Consider the following 26701-nt stretch of genomic DNA (forward strand, 5'->3'; position numbering starts at 1 on the left):
AGCAATTTTTGCTCAACCTAATCCTTGTCTGGAACCCATGCAACCTTGACACTTCATTCATTTACAACCATAATTTAGATGCGCAAGTATGTGTTCCTTAGAATATTTCGACGAGTCAAAAGTTCTTGCAGGCACCATCCACAGTGACCCAGTGTCAACATCCAGCACAAAGACTACCAAAGCATCTGATACTAGTATATTACTGGGTCAAATCACGAATACCCAATTTTCTTCTAACTGTTTTCTAGTGCCTGAAGGCCATTTAACAGGCAATACCTTGGAGACTCAATGTCAACATCCAGATATAAAGACCGTGCTCAATAAAAATCAGAGAGATATAAGGTACGGGGTGACTGGACCAGATGGAGAATGAGGATTTGGCCCTCACTTCTGGTGAATGAAGGCTCTTATCACGCTGACAAGTGTGGTTTGAATCTGAGTGGCCATTTCGTGTGTATCAAGAGAGAGAGAGAGAGAGAGAAAGAGAGAGAGAGAGAGAGAGAGACCACATCTTTAAATGAGGAACATATTTGAAATGAACAGTCTTTTAGGACTAATAATATAAAGCAAAGGCAATGACCATCTAGTAATTTTCAGTGGTGGTGTTGTTAATCACAGATGGGGACACACCACTGACCCAACACATAGAACTATTTGAAACCTTTTTTGGTGGGTCTATCGGCAAACCTACCTCCAACACCAATGCCAAAACCTCAACAAAAAAACACAACACTCAAAATAGTATTAACACTCAGCTTTGTCTTTTCAAGTTTCAGATTGTAAGAGAACATATGATATCATCACTGGGCCCTGTGCTTGACCTATACAATATTTAGCTGATACTGCCTTCACTGACATCATTATAAATTATATCAGTTTTAGCAGTCATCTTCTGTCATCCTTTGCTTAATATGTGTAGTGGAATGAATCTCATTAAAGTGCTCACAGTGTTGGCACTAAGGTAAAGATCTTATAAACTGCATCCTGTACACATGTTTGGAATGGATTTCTCCCAATAATGATCGTCAATGTATTGAATAAGCTCAAGAAACCAGAAAAAAAAAGGAGAAAACAATGAACTGTAAATCTGTAATGCATATGCAAGATAACATGATAGAAGATGCACATACAACAGAAATATAAAACAATACCCTTCCAAATGCAGTGCATTGGAATCCATGTCCAGGATTCAACCAATGATCAGTCATCAAAATGTCTTATTGCTAAATTGCTCCAGGTGGGGCCTGTTGAAGCACTCTTCACATGATAAATCTTAATGCGTCTTCAAGAGAAAAGAACCAATGACATTCTTTGGTACATAGAAGCTCCAAAGGGACGCAAGCTGGTTTTGTCCTTTGAAGTACTGAAGGATCATTTAAATACGAAGAACATTCAAGACTATTCTTTAATATGGGGAGAGCAACTATGTACAGAAAATTTCAAAGGGCCCAGGAGATTCCCATAAATTAAATGGGTACACCTGATTTCACTGTGGAATCTCGTTATGCAGTGGAGAAGATTGATCCCAAAAGATTAATATTCTGTGCTTTGTATTCCATGATAAATTAGTAGCATTACAAAAGTTGTATGATATAGGTTGTCTCTAAAAAAAACCAAAGAAATGTGATAAAATATGAATGGTAAAGGAAAAAATTCACAATACATTTCATGCATCCTAATTTACATAGCTAGCTGCCGACCAGCTTTTGGTGCCTCTCAACCACAAACAAGCCCCATTCACATTTACTAATCCAGTAAGCACTTTCCCATTGGTCATCTCATCCATGAGAAAGCACAACATGAACCTGCAACTCTGATGAAGTCAGATTTGGTGGCTATCATTGAATAAACAAATAAATAATTTATGATTATCTTAGAACCACTGCTTGCATCTCAAGGGGTCATCATCATGTTCCCAACTTGTAGTGTTATGTTCATGTCATAAAAATTCTAATGACACACAACCTCAACATAATGATCACTTCCGGAATATGATTTATGCCACTAACAATACAGTGAAGCAGGCCTTCAACCATTGCAACTAGTCTGCAAATAGAGGGAAAGAAAGCATAAACAAACCATGAACCTGGACCTTTATGGAAAGATATGCTGACAAGATCTGGAAGAATTTCCAAAAGCAGTCCCTAATATGCACTTACTCCTTGACTGAACCACCTTCACCATTGTTGCCCATGCTTACTGGCATGCTTGAAGTGGCCTACAGATCCAAGTTCTTCATGGGAACATAAAATTATTATATATCAGATAAGGCTTTGGTCCAATGATATGTAGAACAAAAACTCTCTAGGGGTTCAATAATTCATGCCATTATTGCGCATTTTAAAAGAGCTTCAACTTCGACACAATGACATAAGCTGAATTAAAATTGTTTCGAGGAAAATGGATTCATGCAAAGGATACAAGAAATACATTGATGATTGTTCACAAGTGGTAATGGATAAAACTCCTTCCTGACAAAAATAAATAATGATTACAGCTGTAAATATCAATAAAAATATATAAAAATAAGATTCTACAAATAAAAAAGTAAAAATGAAAATATGGAAAAATAAATACAAAATATGATACACCCAGGGAATAAGGGGCCATTGTTTAGTGTGATGGTAAAACGCCATGCTGTCAAGTGGGTTTGAGCACGGGAGAGGCCACTTCATGCTAAAATGCTAAAATTTAGGTTTGTATACAGTTCACTCCCTCCATGACCCCAGTTACCACAATGACTTTTATACATAACATTCAGTAGGTCCTGTTTTGTAAACTGTGGTCCACTTAACTGTCCTGAAAATGAACATCAAGGCCACATACTCATGATATCCAGCTATGGAAGGGACATGGCTGGATACTGCATTGGATATGAAATTTACACTATAATTCTATAAATTGAAGCATCTGACACAACACAGCACCCTTGTACAGGTATCTGGATCACTGGGTGTCGTGGCTACATACCCAAATACTCATGAGTTCTTAATATATGTTAGCATAATAGACATTGAAACCAATACTGGATCACACATCAGTCAATTTAGAAAGTCATTAAATAAAAGCTTGACTTCCAAGTTAGAGGCCGTTTAGTGATAGCTCAAATGGTTGGACTGAATATCTTACTGTTTTGTCTTTCAGTGGACAAAACAATTAAATAATAAAATATTTGAGGGTATAATAATAAGCCCGACTTCAACCGACCCCATATAGTGGGGATAAGGCTTGGATGATGATGATGAATAGTAGGCCCAACTCCAAATTCAGCCATTAAGGAACTTTCAATCTCCAATGACTTGTTCACTAAAAGACAAAGCAATAAGTCAATCCTGAGTTTCAGGGGTTATTGCATTAATTTAAATGAGAATAGAATATAGAAGTTGCAAACTGACAGGGTTAAACTAGTGATATATGGCAGGTAGGGTTACCTAAAACTTTTAGGTCTCGTGGTGGGATTTTTCGTAGGGTGAAAGAGGGTAATTTGGGTGACTAATGATGAAGAACATAGATAGAGAGTAAACAGTTTGTTATCCACCAAAAAGAAAGTTAGAGATTAGAAAGAAAGAGAACTCTTGCTGTTAGAGTAATCACTTAAAAGAAGAAAAAAAAGTGAGGAAGAAAAGAAAAAAAAAAAAACTTGGCAACAACTAGAATTCACTAAACCAGAGTTTGTTCATCACATCAGCTCTTCTTTTCAATTATAATGGCTATATTTATAGACTCAACATGAGAACCTGAACCTCCCTCCATAGATTCCAATTTGGGGTTGAAAATTGACCCAAAACCATTTCTATTTACTTTATAGCTAAACCCATAAGTAGGGGTGGCCACAAACCGAGCATCTCACGAGCTATTCGAGCTCAACTCGTGAAAATCTCAACTCAGCTCGGTTAAACTGAGCTCAAGCCTGATATATAGGTTCATTTGCAAATCGAGCTGAGCTCGAGCCCAGTGAAGCTCAGCTCGTAAGGCTCGCGAGCCTAATTGAGCCTAGTATAATAAATAAATAATTTTGTATTATATACATACATATATATATATATATAAATATATATAATAAATAAATTTTATATATAATATTTTTATTTTTTATGTATAATAGTAAATTACTTGCGAGCTTTGAATCGAGTCGCTAGCTCGAATCGAGCTCGAGCCTAACACAGTTTCAGCGAGTTGAGCTCGAATAGACAAGTATTTGGCTCGGATCAGCTTGGCTCAAATCCACCCCTACCCATAAGGACACTCAATTAACATTTATAATTCCTAAACAACTCTAAGACTCATTACTACTGCTAAAACTAACTTAATGTGAAGAAACAAAAAAGTACTAGAGCTAGTAAATTGAAAATTTACAATAAATAGTAATTATAGTCTTACTATAAATACCATGCGTATGATGGAAAGATGTATAGGTTGAAAATTCGCCTCTTAAGGGCACTTTTCCTTCTTTCTACTCCATTTCTCTATTTGAAAAGGAGACCATCTCAAAATTACTTCAACCTCCTTTGTTTCCTATGGGTATAGATTAGGATTTTGGATTCAAAAGAAGAAGAAAAACAGCCTTTTGAGAAAAAATGACTGTTTAGAAAGTTGCAAAAATTCAAAAGAAAGTAGCAAAATAGAGTTCAAGAGAAGAGAAGAAGAAGAAAGTGGTGGCAACTTGGGTTCAGAGAGAGAGATTTTCGAACATAATCTCTTTTCTTACTCCCTTAATTCTACTTCATTAAGTTAAACTTTGGTAATTTACAGAGAAGCCCCTAGTTGGGAAGAAAATTAAAAAGACATAGCATAAGAAAGAATAAAGCCCAGATTAAGGTCCATTACAGCAAAGAACATAAAAGATAAAAAATGATAAACAGCTTATGGGCCATTCGGCCCATCTTCTCTACACTCCCCCTCAAGCTGAGCATAGATGTCAATCATGCCAAGTTTGCCAGTATCATGCTGAAGTTTATCCTTGGGAATGCCCTTGGTGAGGAAATCAACTAACTGTCCTTCAAAGGTGATGAAAGGTAGACACACTTCTCCAGAAGCCACTCTTTCTCGAATGAAGTGTCTATCAACTTCAATATGCTTAGTTTTGTCATGTTGCACTGGGTTGTTGTGAGCAATGTTGATGACGGCCTAATTATCACAATATAACATCATTGGCTTATCATGCCCCATCATTGGCTTATCATGCCCAATTCCTAGTTCCTCCATCAAGGATCTAAGCCACAATAGTTTGGAAACTCCATAAGCCATGGCTCTGTATTCTACTTTGACTGAAAATCGAGCAACAAATGATTATTTCTTGCTTCTCCAAGAGACAATATTACCTGCCACCAAGCTACAGTACCCAGAGATAGATCTTCTATCATTAATGTTTCCGGCCCAGTCAGTATCTGTGTAGGCTTCAAGTTTCATATGGCCATGCTTAGCAAATAAGATTCCTCACCAAGGGCATTCCAAGTAGTCTCTGGAATGCAATGTCTCTAGAATGCAATGAACTGACTGATGCAACTGACAACGTATGCAATGTCTGGCCGAGTCATGCATAGATAAAGAAGTTTTCCAAGTAGTCTCTGGAAGACTCCTTTATCTTCTAACAATATTCCATCTGAAGCAGAGAGTTTATGGCTCATATCGATTGGAGTAGCAACTGGTCTAGCACCCATCTTCCCTGTTTCAGAGAGCAAATCAAGAACATACTTCCTCTGAGAGATAAGGGTCCCATCCTTGGATCTAGCAACTTCTATGCCAAGAAAGTATCTCAATTCCCCTAGATCTTTTATCTCAAACTCTATATGAAGGAAACATTTGAGATCATTGATTCCTGAGACATCATTACCAGTCACAACAACATCATAAACATACACAATCAGGTAAACGGCCAAGGATCATCTCCTCTTCACAAAGAGGATATGATTAGACTGTGTTTGTACATAGTCAAAGCTAACAAGGGCAGCCCTAAACCTTTCAAACCATGCTCTAAGGGACTGTTTGAGTCCATAAAGAGATTTCTTCAGCCTGTAGACCTTTCCTATCATATCTGTTTCATACATCCCTGGAGGAAGAGACATATAGACCTCCTCATGTAATTCTCCATTTAAAAATGCGTTCTTTACATCCAATTGATAAAATGGCCAATCTGAGTGTGTAGCCAAAAATAGCAGAACTCTCACAGAAGTTATCTTGGCAACAAGGGCAAAGGTCTCCAGATAATCAATCCCATATTTCTGTGTATAGCCTTTTGCAACCAGCCTAGCCTTGTACCGTTCAATGGTGCCATCAACATGATATTTGATAGTAAAAACCCACTTACAGCCTACTAGATCCTTCCCTTCAGGCAAATCAACCACTTCCCAAGTGTTATTCTTGTGTGGGGCATCAATTTTTATTCTCATAGCATACCTCCATTCTAGAATATTAAGAGCTTCTGACACAGACCTGGGAATTGAGTTAGAGGCAACAAAAGAAATGTAGGCAAAATATGAAGGAGAGAGCAAACTATAAGAAAGGTGTTTGAAAATGCAATGTGTAGTATACTTCCTTTTTCCTTTCCTAATAGCAATGGGGATATCAAGGTCTAGGAAGGATGGCTCCAAAGGGGCTGTAATAGTACTTGTTGTCTCATCTGTAACTGGAAGTGCATGAGGCTCATGTATTGTAGGGGAAACAACCTGCTCATTTCTGGTTTTTTGCCGTTGATACAACCTGGGATTAAAAAGATGGTGAGTAGGTAAAGGAGGAATAGAAACACTAGAAATGAGAGTGAAGTGACTGATCCTCCCTTGATTCATTTGAAGGAGGAAGAGACTCAACAAAAGACTCAACTGAGACAAAAAGAGGAAGAGCAAACACATGTGACAAATCCTCCCCTTTGGACAATGTCTCTCTAGAGAAGAACCATAAAAGGAAAAAAGCTCATCAAAGGTGACATCCATTGAGACATACCGAGTGATAGTCTTCGGATCAAAACAACAACCTTTCTGTGTGGGGGAATAACCAAGGAATATACACTTGTGGGCTTTTGGTTCAAATTTATGCCTTTGGACACTTGGGATATGTACATAATAAGTGCAACTAAAGACACGAAGAGGAATAGGAAAAAGATCATTGTCCGGATGAAGAAGACTGAAGAGAGACTTAAACCCTAAAACCCTGGATAGCATACGGTTTATAAGGTAGGTAGCAGTGAGAACAACATCGCCCCAAAATTTTGTAGGGACATGTGAGGCAAATAGAATACTTCTTGCAACTTCAACAATATGTCTTTTTTTTTCAGCAATTCCATTCTGTTCTGGGTCCTAACACAGAAGCTTTGATGAATAACCCCTAAATCAGTGAGATAGCAGGTCAGGTTTTCCTCAAAATATTCTTTTGCATTGTCGAATCTGAAAATTTTAATTCTGGTATCAAACTGGGTTAGGACAAATTCATGGAATTGCCTCACAAGTCTGGGAACTTCATCACGGGACTTCATAAAAAATATCCAAGTGAATCGAGAAAAGTCATCAATGAACAAGATAAAATATTTGTAGCCACCCATAAAAGGTAGGCGGTAAGGCCCCAACACATCAGAGTGCACAATATTAAAATGAGAAGAAGATCTTTTATTACTCAGAGGATAACTGTTTCTACAATGTTTTAACAGTTCACAAGACTCACAATGAAGATTAGACAAACTAATTCCCTTAAACAGTTATGGAAATAAATGACTTAATGCAAAAAAAGAAAGATGACTCAAATGAAAATGACATAACATGACTCGACTGATGGACTCTGTAGATGTAGACCCAAAAGCAGATTTTCCAGGTTGTTCATGGCACTGTCCAGGAGTATCTAGCAGATATATTCCATTCGCCTCACGGTCACTCCCAATCACCTTCTAAGACTCTAGATCTTGAAAAACAAAGTAGGAAGGGAAGAATGTTACACAACAGTTTAATGACTTAGTTAGGCTATTTACATGATAACAAGTTTGTATTTACAGATAACAATTATCCATACACACTATGTATGGGAAAAAAAAGGGAAAAACGAGCATGCTTTGATACCAAGAAGAAAAACAACCATTTGAGAAGAAATGGCTGTTTAAAAAGTTGCAAAAATTCAAAAGAAAGTCGCAAAAATCAGAATTCAAGAGGAGAGAAGAAGAAGAAGGTGGCAGCAACTTGGGTTCGGAGAGAGAGATTTTCGAACATAATCTCTTCTCTTACTCCCTTAATTCTATTTCATTAAGTTAAACTTTTGTAATTTACAGATAAGCCCCTAGTTGGGCAGAAAATTAAAAAGACATAACATAAGAAATAATAAAACCCAGATTAAGGCCCATTACAGCAAAGAACATAAAAGATAAAAAATGATAAACAACTTATGGGCCATTTGGCCCATCTTCTCTATAGGATTCAAGGGAAAATGGATTTGCTAAGGTTTCTGATTTGTAGCTCATTATGGATAAGGTTTGTCTTGATTTCTCTAAGCCCGATACACGTTTGATTTCCCCATCCTAATTTGTCTGCATCCTTAACTCCCTATTCTCCCTCCCCCCACCCCACCAAGTTCAACCATTTCCGTTAAAAGAAGTTTGTTGCAGGCCTGTCCCCCCTAAAATTAATGCCTTTGTTGGGAAATCTTTATTTCTTTTATGGGAAAATTAGTACTTTGGACAATCTACAAAAAAGAAGACCTTTTGTTTGTGTTTTCCCTAACTGGTGCATTCTATGTAAGTCCAATGGTGAGAACTGTTACCGCTTACTAATCTCTTGTCCATTTGTTGCAAGTATTTAGAATTGGTTATTTTCTTTGTTTGGGTGCAGGTGCAACTTTCCATTCTTATGGACCATTTGGGAAGAGAGAAATGGTAGATTTTATTTATTATTATTATTTTTTGAGAAGGAAAAGAGTGGAGTGTTAGACAGTTTTGTATGCCCTTAGCTTCAATCAAGATGATGTACTTTATGAGTTTATTGTAAATGAATAAAAGTGCATATTTGATTTATGTTCCCTTGGTATGTTTTTGTGTAATGTCCTTAAACTAGACACTTAATGAGACTCGTGTTAGTTTAGAATGTTCACAGCCGGTGGATCAGTCTGGGGGGACCTATCCTGACAAGGCTGACATTGTGGTGCCACCAAGTCGGTTAGGGTGGCCTGTCTCAGCTGCCAGGGTGACACCCTAGGCACATACAGTGTATGATTAATTGAATCTTTGAACTTTACCAGATTTCCAGTATTACCCTGTACCTTGGAGATTAATGGGCAAAACTGGAAAGTTACACCCGACCCCTAGACTCGATTATGATACTGCACTGGGTGTCGGATTAGGCTGTCTTTGATGTACCAATCAGTGAGATCCTTAGCGGGGGTCAAAACCTGGGTATGTTGGGACAGTCTGAGAATTCATCTGAGTGGGTGATCATAGTGACAGGATCAACCCCTTTGTCAGACAAAGGTAATGATCGGGGATGCATTCTCACTGATGGAAACCAAGACTGTCGGCAGCTGATTTCAATCGTTGAGATTTGTTTTGCAAAATATATTTTATATGAGATAAAAAATATATATATATATATATATATATTATGGTTTTTAAAAGGTTTGCAAAATGTCTTAATTCCTGGGATCCATATAAGCAGAAAATGCAACACTGTTCCTTGCAGCCGAAGGAAAGGTCCTCCCTTGTCGGGCAGTGTATGATCATTATGGGCTAAGAGGTTAAGTGTAAGACCATTGAGGATAATACCTGATGGGCTAATCTTGCATCTGCCCACAGTCCCTGGGTGTTACAAGGTGGCTTGGCCCAGGGACCACTTAGGGTAAGTGTTGGGCCCATAGGGCCCATGAGATGTGTTTCAGGGGGTGCACTGTCCATAACAGTGTATTCGGCCAGGCCTTGTAACAAAGGCTGACTGAACCCATGTGATTGATGTGTAGATCAATGTTAGGGTCCCACGCCATATAAGGAAGCCCAACTAGGTAGCAGTTTGGAAGGCTAAATGAATACATAACCTTAAATGGGCCTTAAGCCCATTTCGAATTGGGCTAATTTGATTAGTCACTTAAAGGGGCGAATTCTGAGATGGATCAGCTGATAGGATTGGGCCCAGACCCTATCCACTTAGAGAGTCCAAGATTTAGATATGTAAGCCTCCTAATTAGATTAGGATATGACTGATCTGATTTGCAGATAAAATAAGGGTTATCCCTTATCACTTAAAGGGACTTCTTATCCAAGTATGATTTGGATTAGCAACTCCTAATGGGATTAGGAGCCGATCCCTTTAAGTCTATAAAAGGAGGAGGGGGCGGCAACCTTTAGACATGCAACACACAACTCCTGTCTTCAGAGCTGAAATCACAAGAAAAGAGAATTTTGCACCCTGCAAATACTCTCTTGCCGCCTCCTTCCTACAACCGCCACCTCCAGCAGTTCAATCTCCAGTTCTTGGGAGAAATCAAGATTTGATCTTGATCTCAATCTTTTAGGGAAAAGATTGATTGGAGTTGTATTCACAAACCATCCTGTTGATTCTTGCGAATGGTCAAGTTCTTTTGGAAGAACACTACTGATTATGCTCCATCCTACACTGCGCTATCTTCAGTGGGAGCAGATTTTGGATCCTTCCTTGGGCGTGCACACCTCCATTGGGAGATACTATTTCTCCGTATCAGGTATAATCCCTCCCTACTCCTTTTGGTTCAGATCTGATTCAGTTTATGGTTCAAGAATAATCATTGAAAATATGATTTTCTAAATAGGGAATGCGATTCCCAGTTGAAGGGAGAGAAAAATTTTTGAAATTCACCCCCTTATTCCGCAATCTTTGGGCGTCCATGTGATGGATATCCTATCCCTTCATGAAGAAGTAATGCTGAGTGTATTATGACTAGGATGATACACTGGGCTAGAACTTTAAATATCTTTTCACATCTCTCCTTTGATAATATTTGTAGGAGCCAACTCCTTGGTTTCCCACCCCCCCCACCCACCCACCCACCCACACACAAGTGAAGATTTCATTAAACTTAATTTTGCTAGAAGGAATCAAGGCAATTTGGGACCATCTAGAGTAGGGGATATTCTTAGAGATCATGAGGGACATGTTGTTGCTTTATTCTCGGGAACAATGGGAGTGGAAAATTCAACCAGGGCTGGATTTCCTGCAGTTATTCAAGGGTGCAGATATCTGAAAAAATGGGTTTGGACAAACTGATCGTTGAGGGGGACTGCAAGCTAGTGGTGGGATAGCTAAAGAAGCCTGAAGATTGTTATTTGGGAATTCAAGGATGAGACTAAGAAGTTTAATTGACTAACAATATGACCTTGGTAATTCAATGGGTGAGAAGATCAGAAAATGGGAATGGCTGATACATTAGCCAAGCATGGGGTTAATAGGGATCATTTATATTGGGCTAGTTCTAATATGCTTCTTTATGATTTATTGATGCTTATTATTATGAGAGGTGTATCTCATACACATTCCTTGGGTTGATTGTAATGCTGTATATTTTGACTAGAAAATAAATTTCAAAACTTGGAAAACATAAAACAGAATCCCAGTCACTGAAAAATTCTGAAATAGATATATAGTAATTAGAAAAGTGACAATTTTCTCCATGGATTCTTTCCTTGCTTCTATTTCTGCATCAACTAGTCTACTAAAAACTGAACTGAATCAAGTTTCCTTGGCTAAGTTCTATGTTTACCATACAAGTTCTAAAGAAAATGTGTTGACTGGACATGATTATACCACAAAAGGCTATGTAGTCAGGTAGCTGGTCTTACATCAAATTCGTACCAGAGAAGGTTAGTTGAGAAGTCATTAATCTGAAAGCCAAAAATCATAGTTTTCATAAAGATCAACAGCTTCTGCTTTCTCTGTCACTGTCATCTCTTTCATCAATAGCTGCTTTTAAAAGTTAGAGTTGTGTTGGTCATCCTCGTTATAAGACTTAGTTGTTAGAGAAAAGTTTAAGATCATTTTTAGTGATACACCTGTCTATGCATGTGTTCAAACTGTAAATCGATTAAAACCTGTGATCATATTCTGTCAATGAAAAGAACACGACGAATGATTGTGAGAACTACAAGCATAGAACTCCATCATGTGGATGGATACAAGGAATAGACTTCTGATTGTCAATCTTTTTTTTTTTATCAGTAAAAATGTATTTTATTAAATTCAGATTATAAGCAGTTTATACAACTTGGTGATGGGACTGTTGGTCCCCTTTAATCATTCTATTTTACCCCCCATTACAGTGCAGCCCAAAATAATTGTTGTCTCAATGCCCCGTGTTTTGCTAATCCATCAGCTAGCCCATTTGCACTTTTTCGGACCCATTTGAATTCAGCATCAACCTCCTTTGCAATCTTCTCCACTTCCCTAATCACATGTTTAAACGTCCATGGGGTATGGCTGCTATTTGTTGCCCATGATATTGCTACTTTTGAGTCCCCTTCCACTTCAACGTGTCTGCATCCTAGTTGTTTGGCTAGCTTTAACCCTTGTAGTAATGCCAATAGTTCAGCCTTCAACCAGTTTCCGTTGCCAATCGGTCCTGAGAACATACCCAATATCCTCCTGTTAGAGTTTCTTAATACTCCTCCAATTCTTGAGATGCCTGGATTTCCAAAGGAGCATCCATCAAAATTCAGCTTTACTTTATTGCTTTCTGGTGGTTTCCACTCCAGCCTTACTTTATCTCTTACTCTCGAAGATTGTGCTACTTTGGACCATGATTTTAGAATGTCTGTGACTGAGAAGACTTGAAAGCTGTCCAAGGATTTTACCCAATGGGCTACTTTCACCTTGATACTATCAATCACTTCCTCTATTGTTCTACTTTTTTTCAAGAAAATTCTGTTGTTCCTCTCTTCCCAGGTTACCCAGCAAATTGCTGCCTTTGTTGCTTTTCACATTACCATCCCTCTTTTCCTTCGTTGTCTCATTTAAGCTTTCCTCAGTGTGAGCTTGTCTTACACTGCCGGTCCCAAGCCTAAATAAAAGAGGAGGGTTGTGTCAGGTTGGAAGCTGGCATTAAAACTTTTGAGAAACTCTTCTGATCATAGATCCTGAATTGTCTTTTTTGTGTTAGCACTAAACAAAACAGGATTCATGTAGCCAACCCCATATAATAAGGCTTTAGATGATAATAATGATGAGTTAATCCTTCCTCACTTTAGACATCTTGTCTTCACCTATACTCACTAGTCTGATAAAAATTCCTTGGACATGATTTGACGAGTTTAACTTGCACTATTGGCTTTTTGGTAAGGACAACCCCTGGTAAGCCTATCTTGTCTTCACCTATATTCACTAGTCTGATAAAAATTCCTTGGACATGATTTGATGAGTTTAACTTGCAGTATTGGCCTTTTGGTAAGGACAACCCCTGGTAAGCCAATGCTTCAGCATGCTCAATAATGCATATCACATAACATGATACTAATTTTATCACTAGATATTCTATGGATACCTCTGCAATCTGAATACTTTATTGGTACTTCTCCAACTTATTCATGCCCAAAAACCTGTTCGGACTTGGCAGGATGAAAGATATTGGAGATGGTCCAAAGAAGGAAACTTTTCTGTCAAATCCTTCTATGAGAATATGGGTCTCTCACATTCCTTCCAAGATAAGTTTCTTCATGTGGGCAGCTGTGAATGGCAAATGCCTTTCAAAGGCTCAGCTTTCAAGAAGGGGGCGCCTTTGAATTCCTTGGATTGCGTGACATGTGATCAGGGAGCAGAGTCCTTTGACCATCTATTCCTGCACTGCCATGTAGCAAGCTTCTTATTCAATCATGTCTGCAGATTGCTGAATGCTAGGGGGTGCCAACCAAGGTGTTTGTTTGAACTCCTGCAGTCCTGGAAGCTGCCGGGGTTAAATCAGAAGGGGAAGCTCTTTTGGAGTACAGTTCCCCATGTCATTTGCTGGGGATTGTGGAAGGATCTTTGAAAGGGAGAGCTGGGCTCTGGACAAGGTGGTACAACAGGTTGTGGCTTCAATTCATTCCTGGTTGTCTGCCACAGATCTCTTCAGAAGAATTCCTCATGACCACTATTTTGATAGCAGCACCCTTTTCAGCTAGTCAGACATGTTAATCAGAATCATGAGACCTGCTTTTGTTGTTGGCTTTGAGGTGACTGTTTTTGGGATCTTCTTTTTTTGTGAATTCTGATGTATAGTTCCTGGCTGTACATGTAGATATTTTCATCTTCTGATATACTTGTAATCTGTGCTTACAGTATGCCTTTAATATAATTCATTACATTACCTTCTCTCAAAAAATGGGTACTTCTGCAGTACAATTTTATAACTTTCTTTCTTTTGGTTGAGGGATGGGTGATAAGGAAGAGCCCAAATGGATTTTCTACATGAAAATAGAAAAGTAATGGTAGTCATTATCTGCATCCTCTAGCCTTATCACATTTTGGATCTGCCTCATCACCCATGGAGAATCTTGTGAGCATACACAATTAATTCATATATCGCATTCACCATGTTAAAAAGAAGACAGAAGTAAGCTACTTTCCTGTCATCTAATCTTTATATTCTACATCTCAAACCTTTGCAAAAAAAGGAAGCTATCTTCAATGCTATTCCCTTTGCTCTCCACAGGTTTGTGTAGGACTGAATACCCATCTGGGAGGGCTTTCATGTTTTGCTTTTGGCTTTGTGAGATGTGGCCCACCTGGAAAGCCTATATGTAATATTTGGTAAAAAATCAAGAGAGCCAAATTTGGTCATTATATAGCATTAGATAGCTTTCCATTCAAACCTGTTTGAGTAGCTTCTTCAAAGCAGCTGAACCAAAGTTAAGCTCTCCAAAAATGAGCTCTGAAAAGAACAAGCTACTGCAGCTTCAGAGTCGGAATGTATGTTAAGATTTTGAGATACCATTTTTGTAGAAAATACAAAAGAATCCATTTCAGACAGAAGAATATTACCTTACCTCCTTTTTTGCACCATATGCCATCATCCATATTACCTAGACACAGAAAGGACATGACTGGATATGGTATTGGATCAAACCATTGAACTTCTCAGGATCCCCTCCCTTTCTCACAGGTTAAACTATGGTACCAGCATCTTAAGTGGAATACTTATTATCACATCTATGTATTGCCTATGAGGAAATGAAGAGAAATGAAGAGTCATATCCTAGTTTTCAACGTATTCAATGATGTCCAAATTTGTCCTTTTTTGCATTTTGAAGAAGAGCATTGGTGTTTACTGCTGACCTAGTAGACCTGTCCCTATGCTGGCTCATATGAAGTACTGGGCGATGAATATCATTAATGATTCTTGAGCATTCCTTTTCCATCTTATGAACTCCAACATTGCTTTAAGATGAACGAACTAGGGCCCTTCCACCTCTCCATAACGTGCCGATGCATTATAACCAAGTGAAAGTATGCATGAGGGGGGAGGTGGAAAAGAAACGGTGTTTTCTGGTATCTTTTGCTAAGCACCTTAGCAATTCCACAGAGGTAGTTAATCTCTCTTACCATATGATTTGGAATACTCCATCTCCCTCCAAAATGGCCTTTATGACCTAGACTGCTGCTCTTAGAATGTCCCTTACTCGATACAACCTTCAAAAAGAAGAGTATTGACATTGCAAGATACAAAATGAGTTGTGTTGAACTTCACTCAAAACAGAAACTTGCTTAGATATATTCAAAATCACATGCGTGCATTCTGAGATGCAGATATAATGAACGGATTGACATGTACCATTTTATTTCTTACAGTGTACGATTCAGATATGCAAAGTAGAAGCGTTTCAAACAGGCTAAAGTAGCAGCAATAAGAAAGGCCACATGAACACATGATCAGATAAACAACAGATATCTGGATATTGAGGGAGAACAAGCACCTTTCACCTTAAACTTGTTACTCAGAAAACCCAGATTGTTTATCAGCTGAAAATCTTTGATGGGCAAGGTTTTTCTTTACCTATCTCTTCCCACTTGAGCAAGCTTTCTGCTTTCATTCCTTCTGTGTCTGAATTCTTCTCTGCTTCTTTCTGTTAATTGCAATTTGCAATCCCCAGAAGAGGAAGGCGATTAAGATCTGTTCACGGGCCGGGCTTCCGGTTCGGCCCATGAACATTTTACACTGCATCAGGCTAGGGCTTCGAGAAGGGGCATTCCAATTCTGGCAAAAGCTAAGCCCGAACCCGGCCCATGAATAAGTTTCCTCATTAAAACGTGATTCGTTAATTTATCGGATCGAATTGGACTAGATCCGTTGGATCAAACAATTCTTTTAGGCTATATATCGTACAATAATTTTTGAAGACAATTTTACCCCTATTTGGATATACCATATATGTAAATTTTTGAAATATCTCATATTGGTTTCGGGTGAATCGGGAGGCTAGAATAGTAAAAAGGTATTTGAAGTTGAGATTTAAGAAACCTAACAGGTTCGATTCAGACAGACCCGTGGGAAGGATTGAAGGAAGGAGAAGTACAGAACCGGAGAAGCCGGAGGCACCGCAGCGAGTCTAGTCGTCGGCTCGCAACTCAATCAACTCTATCCTATCAATCATTCACCTCAAGCGGTTTCGCCGGTCACCGTTTTCCGGCAAGTAGTGCATTAGAAGGAGCTTCTCTACTCTGAAATCGACAAGTCCCTTCGAAAAACGTTATCTTTGAGTCCTACTGATTCTTAACTCTGGAATTGACAATCTTTCATGACGGGATTTAGGTAAAATATGTAGCAACCTCCACCCAATGTTGTAGCTTCAAGCGTATAAACGAGATGGAGGGAACCCGGATTTTTTTTATTTTGTGTGTGTGAAATCACCAATTTTGAAACTCAAGTGACCAATTGCAGAGAGCAAGTTCAGAAAGTCTTATTAAAAGATTGTGGTCTTTATTACTCCTATGTTTATTTATTTTTTATCACAATATGCAATTCAATCTTTGCCCATTGTTTGTTCTGTTAGATGCTAGCACACTTATGAATGGCGTGGAGAGAGATAAGGAAAAAGGTGGGCTGTAAGGTATCAATTAACCCATTTGAATGTGATATCTATTTTTTGCTTATGAATGTGACTTGCACGCGCTGAACTGTCCCTAAATTATACAGCCTTGTTAGTACTAGAATTTAGAAAACATGGAGGATACAAGTTTTAGAAACTTGCTTACATGGATGCAATGAATTTCTTTTCCAAATGATTTCCCTCAACCTGTTCTTTATAGGAATATGCATTTTCAGTTTGGTTGTGTTTGTAATAATTGGGAAAGAGAGTAAGAGTGCTGTTTTTTTTTTTTTTTTGTTGATTGATGAAATACTGTGCTTCAAATGGAATTTAACCATTATGCCAAAACGGCAAAACCTTGAAACAGTACAATATTTCTTCTTGGAGATAACAAGATGGAGGAAAAGATAAAATGAGAAAGAACACTCTTGAGGTAGCATGCTATATTGTATGGTCTGTTAATTTGGGCTTATGTACTCAAATAAAAATTTATTTAATGAATAACACAATAGTTAACATTTGCTCCATTGATAGTGCTTAATGGGTTTTACATGAATTTTCCTTTTTCCCAGGGTATCTATGTTAATATTCTAAGAGCTTTGAACTCAACTGGCATAGGAGATGGAGTACGGTTAATTTCTACATCTGTCTGGGGCTTACCAGGTAAATCTTATTTCATGTTACTTTCTTATATTTTCTATTTTTGGCATGTGGTGTTGGGTGGGGGGGGGGGTGGGGGTGGGTGCAAATATGGGCTTTAATACTAATGGAGTTAAGAAATTTCAGGGGACATATGCTGGGGGACTATGGTTATAATGCTGGTTTAGAAGAGTAATTTGGCAAAAGTCTATATGCTGAAGCTGAAATTCGTGTTTACCTGCTGATTTTATTTCTATCTTGTTTAATAGCTTGTTAGTTCAGTCAGACTGCAAAATATTCTGTATGTTAGGTCCGTAACTGGTCTAACCTTCCCAACAACCTGGGTATCTGGAACCAGCATTGGGTAATGTTTTTTTTTTTTTTTCTTGACATCTATAGCAACTGTGAAGTTGTTAATTAAATCACAAATTACCCATCAGAAATGGAAAAGAATGAAAGTAGGACAAGCACAAGTCAGATCAAGTTTGATTTTATATTCAGATCTATGATCACTATGAATTTTCTAATGCAGAACATTATGTTAGTGCAACCTTCCAAGGTCCTGAAAGCTGCATTGTTTCTAACAAACCATGCTCTATTCGGTAAGTTGATTCTTTGGTCTTTTCTTTATCTCCTTTCCTTTTTCCTTCTTTTACCTTTTATTATTGAGTGCTCTGGCATCTAGCCAACCTTTATCAACATATTTCAAAACTTTCTGTTGTGTCAATACTTTTTGTTTATGAAAATGAACATTTTACTAGTCTTTTCCTTAACTAGGGACTTCCGACATTTATATGGAAAAAGGTTTCATTATCAGGTCTAATAGGGAGATTCCCTACATGACCCTGCCATATTTCTTCCAAGTTGGTGAATCATGTCCTTGAACCAGATCGTCCATTGAGTAGGGGATCCTCTGGATTTGCCACACTATGGATTCCATTATTTCTTTGGTTCCATGGAAATCAACAATAAAATATGACTTTGTTCACAGAAGCCCTTTAATACTACTTTTGGGCAAGTGAGGATATATTGCCAGTTATCGCTTATCAATTGTCAGCTCCCAAAAGTTTTGGTATAATATAACCATTATTTCATATTAGCCTTATGTTAGCAATGAAGCAAAAGGGTGAGAAACCAATTCTAGCAAATATCTTAGCAAATAAACCTTCCATATAAAGAAGCAAATCTTGGTTGGAATTTAGGTCCTCATATCCAATGCCTAGGATAGGGGTGCTCACGTAGGAATTGCAACGGGGAGGTTCGGGGCGGGGATCATATTCCTGTCCCCGATCCCCGCCAGGCATAAAATTTGTCCTCCATTCCCGACCCCCGATGTGGATGGGTTTCCCGTGGGGACCCGAATCCCCAAAATTTTTTAGATAACAGTTTTTAAAAAAACTACTTAAAATAAATAAAAATTTTAAATTATAAATAATGTTTTGATATATATATATATATATATATATATACATATATATAAAATCAGGGTCAGGGTGGGGACCTCAATCCCCAAAACCGAACCAATATCTTTGTTTTTTTTTAAATACTGAACCAACCAGTTCAGTTAACCAGATCTTTGTTTCGATTTTGGTCGGTTTTTCAGTTTTTTTTTTGGGTTTTTCTTGCTCACCCCTACCTAGGAAATGATCTGATGCAAGCTGATGGTTCTATTTGATGCCATGATGTCTAAAAAGGAATAGACTAAAGTATTGAGGAGAGATCTGAAGGCTAACAATATTACAGTAGATATGACTTGTTATCAAGTGGATTGACCGAACAGGATTCATATTGCTGGCCCAATGTAGTTGGAACTTGGGATGAGTTAAATATATTGAATACTAAGGAAAGGAACACTTGTATCATCCCTTTCTAGGGAAACTTTGAATTTTTTGAGATGGGCAAAACAGACAAGTACTTGGCAAACCGGCCTATTTGGTGTCTAAGATAGGGGTTTGGACTACTAAGTTTTCTACCAGCTCATTAGGGGTGAGCATTTGATATGTTCAGTTAAAACCGAAACCGAATTAACCAAATGCCTAAGAGGGAAAACTGAACGAAACTGAATTAAGGCATTATCAAAATGACCGAACCGAATTTTTTATCAGTTATTTTTCTTTAATGAAATTTGGTTAATTTGTTTTTTGGTTAATTGAATTTTCAAATCTGAAAACTGAAATCGAAACTGAATTAGCCCAAAACCTGAAATAACTGAACCAAAAAAGCTGAAACTGAAAATTCCAGTTAACCGAAATATGCTCACCCCTACAGCTTGTAATAACCCCATATGAGTAGAATACACTCTTCTCCACAGCCATGGGGTATACAGAAGGAACCCGGGAAGCTCCCCACCAAACAATCTATCCTCCTTTGGCATCTGGTATGGTCAACCCCCCTCCCAAACTTAAAGTTAAAATGGTGTTACGATTATTACTTTGGAGAGTTTTTTTTCTAATCAATAACAAAAGCTCACATTTGTTCAAAAAAATCTCTGCTACCCAAATAACCAAGTAGAGAGAGGGATAAAAGGCAACCCGTGTACCTTGGAGAGTTTTTTGAGTAGAATACACTCTTCTCCACAGCCATGGGGTATACAGAAGGAACCCGGGAAGCTCCCCACCAAACAATCTATCCTCCTTTGGCATCTGGTATGGTCAACCCCCCTCCCAAACTTAAAGTTAAAATGGTGTTACGATTATTACTTTGGAGAGTTTTTTTTCTAATCAATAACAAAAGCTCACATTTGTTCAAAAAAATCTCTGCTACCCAAATAACCAAGTAGAGAGAGGGATAAAAGGCAACCCGTGTACCTTGGAGAGTTTTTTGAGTAGAATACACTCTTCTCCACAGCCATGGGGTATACAGAAGGAACCCGGGAAGCTCCCCACCAAACAATCTATCCTCCTTTGGCATCTGGTATGGTCAACCCCCCTCCCAAACTTAAAGTTAAAATGGTGTTACGATTATTACTTTGGAGAGTTTTTTTTTCTAATCAATAACAAAAGCTCACATTTGTTCAAAAAAATCTCTGCTACCCAAATAACCAAGTAGAGAGAGGGATAAAAGGCAACCCGTGTACCTTGTCACCTACAAGAATTAGAAGTAGAAACAGAGCAATTTACACATCTGATCATGGCCCAGGTTTTCCCAATTGAAGACTTTTCCTAGTTGTCCCGCTTTAGCAAATGTATCAGCAACAACATTAGCAGACTGCATACTGTGGCACCCACTTGAACATATAGACAGTTTTGACATTTAATCATTTAAAATATACATGTTTCTGATAAAAAATTATTTAGAATATGCAGCTTTCCATCTAAAAAATTAGTGCTTCATGTGCAAGAGATGTGGTTCATACGTTTATTCAATGTGAGGTTGTTGATTTTTTTGGAGGTCCTTTTCTTTTCTTTTCTTTTCTTTTTTTTTTTATCAGAAACACAGAAAAAAATTGATTAATTATGAGAGAAACATGATTACAACAAGAAGTTGTGAAAGGAACCAGCTATAGAAGCTGTCCCAAACTACATTTGAGCCCAAAACATATGTGTTCTATGTACCCCTTGCTTGGCTAAGCTATCTGCCAAGCTATTAGCAGTCCTCACCCATGTCACTCGGATTAACATGTCCTGTGACAGCCATTTGAATTTTCTGAATTCATTCCTCAAATTCCATGCCACCCCTCCCCTTTAACTCCTTTTCTTTTGTTTATTCAGGAGAGGCCATTAATTGGTGTAATGGTAAAATCTCAGGCTGTCAAATGTGAGAACACTTCGAATCTGAGAGCAGTCACTTTGTGCCAAAAAAAAAAAAAAAGCCAAAGGTTAGGACTGTATCCAGTTCAGCTCTCCCTAGGCCACAGATAGCTGGGGGCCTGGATCCAACATTGGGTAATGGCCATTTTCTTTTTCTTTTTTTTTTTTTAATTTAGAAGACAGCAGTTTAGGCCAACATAATTACACGAGATCTTCTCTTGGCCTATTACTACTGGTAAGAAATAAATATTGTTTGGAGTGTAATTATGCTGAGGCATATGGAGGAAGAGGAACATAAGAATATTTGATGGGAAACAACATAACAGTAGTGTTTAAGGGTTCATCACTTGGTGCTAATTTTATGTTTAAGATTTCAGTTATAAATATTGTATAGTTGTACTGTTTTCTTTCTTTGGGGTGAAAACCTCTTCATTTTCCTTGTGATCCTCTCTTTATAATAAATTTAAAAAGAGAAGATTACAACGACTTTGGAAGAAATTTTGAATTTAAACTGTTCAAGCTGACCTTTTGGGATCTAGGTTCCAAGCATACTTCCGATTAATGACTTTGGATGAATTTTGTCAAAGTGCTCCATGTGTTGAGTTGATGACTATAAGCAATATATAACTAGAACAAAAATTGTTTGCCTTTTGGGGCCATCAGCTTGGGGTGCATTAATCCTATAGTCCCATTCTTTTAGCATGCATCAGTAAAGTTACAATATTTACCAATAACAAATATGTTTATCTTTTTGGTAATAAATTGTAAGTAATAGATGTCATAGTTATCATTAGACCTTCAAATCTATCCTATATTGCTTGCTATGCTGGAGGAAAAATCAATTTATCTAATTGAGTGGTTCAACCTAAAATGTCTCTATGTGGTATATAGGTTCCAATGTGTTCAACTTTTTGCAGGTATTTTCATGCAAGTTCAGAGCTATTTTATAAGAGAAAAAGTGATGAAGCATTTGGTTTAAAAGCTCCCAAGAAAGAGAAGTATGTGAAAAGGGACAATAGGACCCAACCACCTGTTGAAGCTCCATATATAGCTCCTAAACCAAAAAGAACGACAAAATCATTGCCTGATAGAACAATCGACATCTTTGAAGGCATGACTCTTTCTGAACTTGCCAAGCGCACGGGTGAATCAATAACTTCACTGCAAGATATCCTTATAAATGTTGGGGAGAAAGTTGAATCAGAGTTTGACCCTATCAGCATTGACATTGCAGAGCTGGTTACCATGGTATTTTCCTTCTCTGCTTGTCCAGTTTTGTTTTTTAAACTAATCAAGTCAAGATGCACAATTGTCTAAGTGCTGTCTGGGCACCTTTGGCTCGGTAACGTGCCTGCCTTGGCATTAAAGATGACAAGGCAAGTACCTTATTATAACATCTTCATATTCCTTTTTCTTATCAATATTTGTGTTTAAACATTCTATCATATAATAGATATATAATTTTCACTTTTTTGGAAGTATTATTATTGAAATTCAAAAGATCAAAGTGTTTTGAAAAGAGAAAAAGAAAGGAACAATAGAAATTTAAAGATATTTCTTTTTTCCATTCTCTCTGTCTCTCTCTGACATTAAATAAAACGGCAGTTCCATCCTTGTTTTTTTTTTTTTTCTTTTTTACTTTCTATCTTTAATTTTTTATGATATAAAACTATAGCCTTCTTTAGTTGCTAATTGATATAAATTGCTTTATTAAATACTTATCATATTTAGTAATTATTTTTGAAAATATTGAATTTAATATATTTAAAATATCTTTATCTATTAGATATGATAATTTGCCATGTTGTGAGAGGAAATTTAATTAATGTTCTTAATAAAGAGAATGCTATTTTTTCAATTAATATGCATGCTGAATGGTATGTAAAACTAGAGAACTAAAAATTAACAGATCTTATCTGTTAGATTTGAATTGGTATCTGCTCCCCACACCGACCTCACAGGCACATCCCACCGTGTATTGGGAACATCCCACCGGACTCGTTAGATTTGGATATTGTATACCATTAATAACTGAAACTAAAAATTATTAGAATATTAAAATGAACTAGAAATGGCTTTGATATTGTATTATAATAAATAAAATGACTAAAGTCTTGAACCTATGACCCTTTGGTTAACATGCAACATACCAACTTTACTAAAAGATACATTTTCATTTTATGTTAATATATGTACAAACACAAACAAATATATATGTATGTAAATATATGTATAATACATACATGTATACATCCATCAAATATAATCCGATTGGGGTGGATCAATATTTGATGTGGATCACCTCAATTGGATCAGATTTGAATTCAGATTCTGAAAAATAGATACCATTTGCAGCCCTAAGTTTATGGGCTAGTAACTTTGGTTTTCAATCTTTGACAGGAGGTTGGAGTAAATGTTAGAAGGTTACACTCAAATGAAGGTGTAGAACTACTACCACGTCCAGCAGTAGTTACAGTTATGGGTCATGTTGATCATGGGAAAACCTCTCTCTTAGATGCCCTGCGTCAAACATCTGTGGCTGCTAAGGAAGCTGGAGGCATCACCCAACACCTTGGTGCATTTGTTGTGGACATGCCATCGGGAGCATCCATCACATTCCTTGACACACCAGGCCATGCAGCATTTAGCGCAATGCGAGCAAGAGGTGCAGCAGTCACAGACATAGTGGTGCTTGTGGTAGCAGCTGATGATGGTGTGATGCCTCAAACTCTAGAGGCCATGTCACATGCAAAAGCAGCTAATGTCCCAATCGTTGTTGCAATCAATAAATGTGATAAACCAGCTGCAGACCCAGAAAGGGTGAGAATCCAGCTTGGTTCTGAAGGCTTGGCATTAGAGGAAATGGGTGGAGATGTTCAGGTGGTTGAAGTTTCAGCAGCAAATAAGACTGGTCTGGATAAATTGGAGGAAGCTCTTCTTCTCCAGGCTGAGATGATGGATCTAAAGGCACGCGTGGAGGGACCTGCTCAAGCTTACGTGGTAGAAGCAAGACTTGACCGGGGAAGGGGCCCTTTGGCTACTGCAATTATAAAGGCAGGTACCTTGATCCCTGGGCAACATGTGGTGGTCGGTGCAGAGTGGGGACGAATAAGAGCTATCAAGGATATGGTCGGGAGGGTGACAGATATGGCACGACCTACCATGCCTGTAGAGATTGAAGGGCTAAGGGGACTCCCAATGGCTGGTGATGATGTTATAGTTGTAGAATCAGAAGAGAGAGCAAGAATGCTTAGTGCAGGCAGGAAAAAGAAGCTGGAGAAAGATAGGCTTCAGAAGATTGATGAAGGGAGGATAGAAACTCCTGATTTATCAGAAGAGGTGCCTGATAGGGTTGAGATGCCAATACTAATTAAAGCAGATGTGCAGGGTACTGTTCAAGCGGTCACAGATGCACTGAAAAGTCTAAACAGCCCCCAGGTATTCCTCCATCTGTGTATATGCTAATTATGACTGGATTATCTTTTCTTTTTTCCTCCTTAGGGCGGAGGCCTATTTGTTGGTCGTTTGGAAATGTTGCAGCTCACCATTGATGGTGGTGCTTTGACTTCAGGCCACAATTGGTTGATAGTTTATCATTTAGGTTTTCCAACCATTCTAGAACCCATTCGTCACTAGAGCTTACCTTACTTGGATGTCCCAACAGTTCCACTAGTTACTACCTTTGTATGTGCATGAAATTTCAGAGTTACAAATTTTGGGTTAGAACCATCAACCATCCGGCAGTTGTATATCCTTCTGATGATCCATGAAATAAGCACACATAGTGCGGGGTTCAGTTTATTTGGTGTAGAAGTGGTTTTGCCCTTCTGGAAAATCGAATACAGTTCCAACGTGAGAAATGGTGAAATTTTACTGAGAACTTGCATATTCTGACTTCTGTTATCTACTTTATGCTAATTCTTCCTTTTTAAATCCCACTGCCAGGTTTTTGTGAACATAGTACATGTTGGAGTTGGCCCAATATCTCAATCAGATGTCGACTTAGCACAAGCTTGTGGTGCATGCATAGTTGGATTCAATATACGAAACCCACCCAATTCTGTTAGCTTAGCAGCAAATCGAGCTAATATAAAGGTATTGATGCTTCATTATGTTGTTCAAAGTCATCTCTTGTGTCATCCATGTTGCATGTTGTTCAACTTATTTAGGGTAAAAATGGAAATTATATTGAAGATACATGGAAAGAGAAAGTATTTGGTATTAAGGTTTTTCTCTGGTGGATGAGGAAGTCTGAAGTGTTTGTAGTTAGACAGGAACTTATGTTACTACCTAATTCTCTGACCACAGATAATGCTGCATCGTGTGATCTACCACCTTTTGGAAGATGTGGGCAATTTTATTGTAGAGAAGGCTCCTGGAACTCAAGAGACACAGATTGCTGGAGAAGCCCAGGTTCTGAACATCTTCAATCTCAAGGGAAGGAGCAAATCAAAAGGAGAGGATGTGAAGATTGCAGGTTGTCGGGTTCTTGATGGTCGTGTCGCCAAGTCATCAACCATGAGGCTGTTAAGGAGTGGGGAAGTTGTTTTTGAGGGATGTTGTGTGTCACTGAAGCGGGAGAAGCAGGACGTGGAGACTGTTGGAAAGGGGAATGAGTGTGGCCTTGTAATCCGCGATTTTGATGATTTCCAGATCGGAGATATCATCCAGTGCTTGGAGCTAGTGAAAAGGAAGCCAAAGTTTGTCTCATCAGAAAGTGGGGCTGTTCGGATAGAGTGCTGATAATTCATGGGAAAGACGCAAGTCATTGTTTATTTTGGTAGTATAGGATAGAAATTTTGTTTTCTTTTTTAACAACTTAATTTTATTTGCTTTGGTCTTTCTAATAATCATAGGAAAAGACGTGGGAAATTTTGATATTTAAGGGTCCCCTCCTAGTCACCACAATCACCAGTATTATTGATTGTCACTGTATCTCACCATCAAGGACAAGGAGTATGATTGCGAGTAGGTTGTTCAAGAAATGGGTGTTGGGCATATTGATGGCAAGAAGGGGCCGTCGGATATTTTATCTTGTATACGAGCATTAAGAAATCACAGAGGGGGTTAGATTATATGTCAAAACCGTTGTCTTATAAATTTTCCTTGCTTCTTAACAGGGTTTATTTCATGCCAGTCAGTTGAACGCACAGAAAAAAATGGAGTGGCTTTTTTTTATTGCATTCTGCAATTCATGACATTTAAAGAGCACAATTTTCATTGTAGGCTTGTATTAACAACATTTCTTATATAGTTCGCTAGTACCCTTCCATGATTTCTTCATTTTGCCACCAGTGAAAATGAATATTAAATGTCACCGATGGGT

General features: G+C 38.0%; 1 protein-coding gene and 1 long non-coding RNA gene across 9 annotated transcripts; one reads left to right on the top strand and one right to left on the bottom strand.

The window, feature by feature from the left end:
- Positions 1-1519: 1519 nt before the first annotated feature.
- LOC148878757 (uncharacterized) lies at positions 1520-16085 on the bottom strand. 2 transcript variants are annotated; one of them, XR_016103773.1, is made up of 5 exons: positions 15875-16016; positions 14943-15590; positions 14774-14832; positions 2160-2233; positions 1520-2046 (listed from the first exon to the last, which is right to left on the bottom strand). It is a non-coding gene; the product is annotated as an uncharacterized LOC148878757 (long non-coding RNA). The 2 variants fall into 2 exon arrangements; XR_016103769.1 differs by lacking the exons at positions 14774-14832; positions 14943-15590 and having other exon boundaries at positions 15875-16085.
- A 271-nt stretch (positions 16086-16356) lies between these two features.
- LOC148878758 (Translation initiation factor 2, small GTP-binding protein) lies at positions 16357-26558 on the top strand. Of its 7 annotated transcripts, none has more exons than XM_088959793.1 (9): positions 16357-16710; positions 16952-17008; positions 17560-17650; positions 18159-18228; positions 21337-21510; positions 22293-22623; positions 23776-24813; positions 25321-25470; positions 25684-26558. In XM_088959793.1, the coding sequence occupies exons 6-9, from the start codon at positions 22489-22491 to the stop codon at positions 26116-26118; spliced, it is 1758 nt and encodes a 585-aa protein (XP_088815919.1). In that variant the 5' UTR covers positions 16357-16710; positions 16952-17008; positions 17560-17650; positions 18159-18228; positions 21337-21510; positions 22293-22488; the 3' UTR covers positions 26119-26558. The 7 variants fall into 7 exon arrangements, with proteins under 7 accessions (XP_088815919.1, XP_088815888.1, XP_088815903.1 ...); XM_088959777.1 differs by lacking the exon at positions 21337-21510 and adding an exon at positions 17355-17420 and having other exon boundaries at positions 16440-16710; XM_088959784.1 differs by lacking the exon at positions 21337-21510 and adding an exon at positions 17355-17420 and having other exon boundaries at positions 16444-16710; positions 16952-16996.
- The last annotated feature ends 143 nt before the right edge of the window (positions 26559-26701 follow it).

Source organism: Nelumbo lutea, chromosome 1 (assembly GCF_056320005.1).
Source record: "Nelumbo lutea isolate HS-2025 chromosome 1, American lotus-T2T, whole genome shotgun sequence".
Classification (NCBI taxonomy): Eukaryota; Viridiplantae; Streptophyta; class Magnoliopsida; order Proteales; family Nelumbonaceae; genus Nelumbo; species Nelumbo lutea.

Bases quoted from the DNA above. Each gene is read 5' to 3' on its own strand.
- LOC148878758 (XM_088959762.1), top strand. From the start codon at position 16,970: ATGGCGTGGAGAGAGATAAGGAAAAAGGTGGGCTGTAAG. The intron at 18,229-22,292 runs GTAAGTTGATTC...AACTTTTTGCAG, and splicing joins AACAAACCATGCTCTATTCG to GTATTTTCATGCAAGTTCAG. The intron at 25,471-25,683 runs GTATTGATGCTT...CTCTGACCACAG, and splicing joins CAAATCGAGCTAATATAAAG to ATAATGCTGCATCGTGTGAT.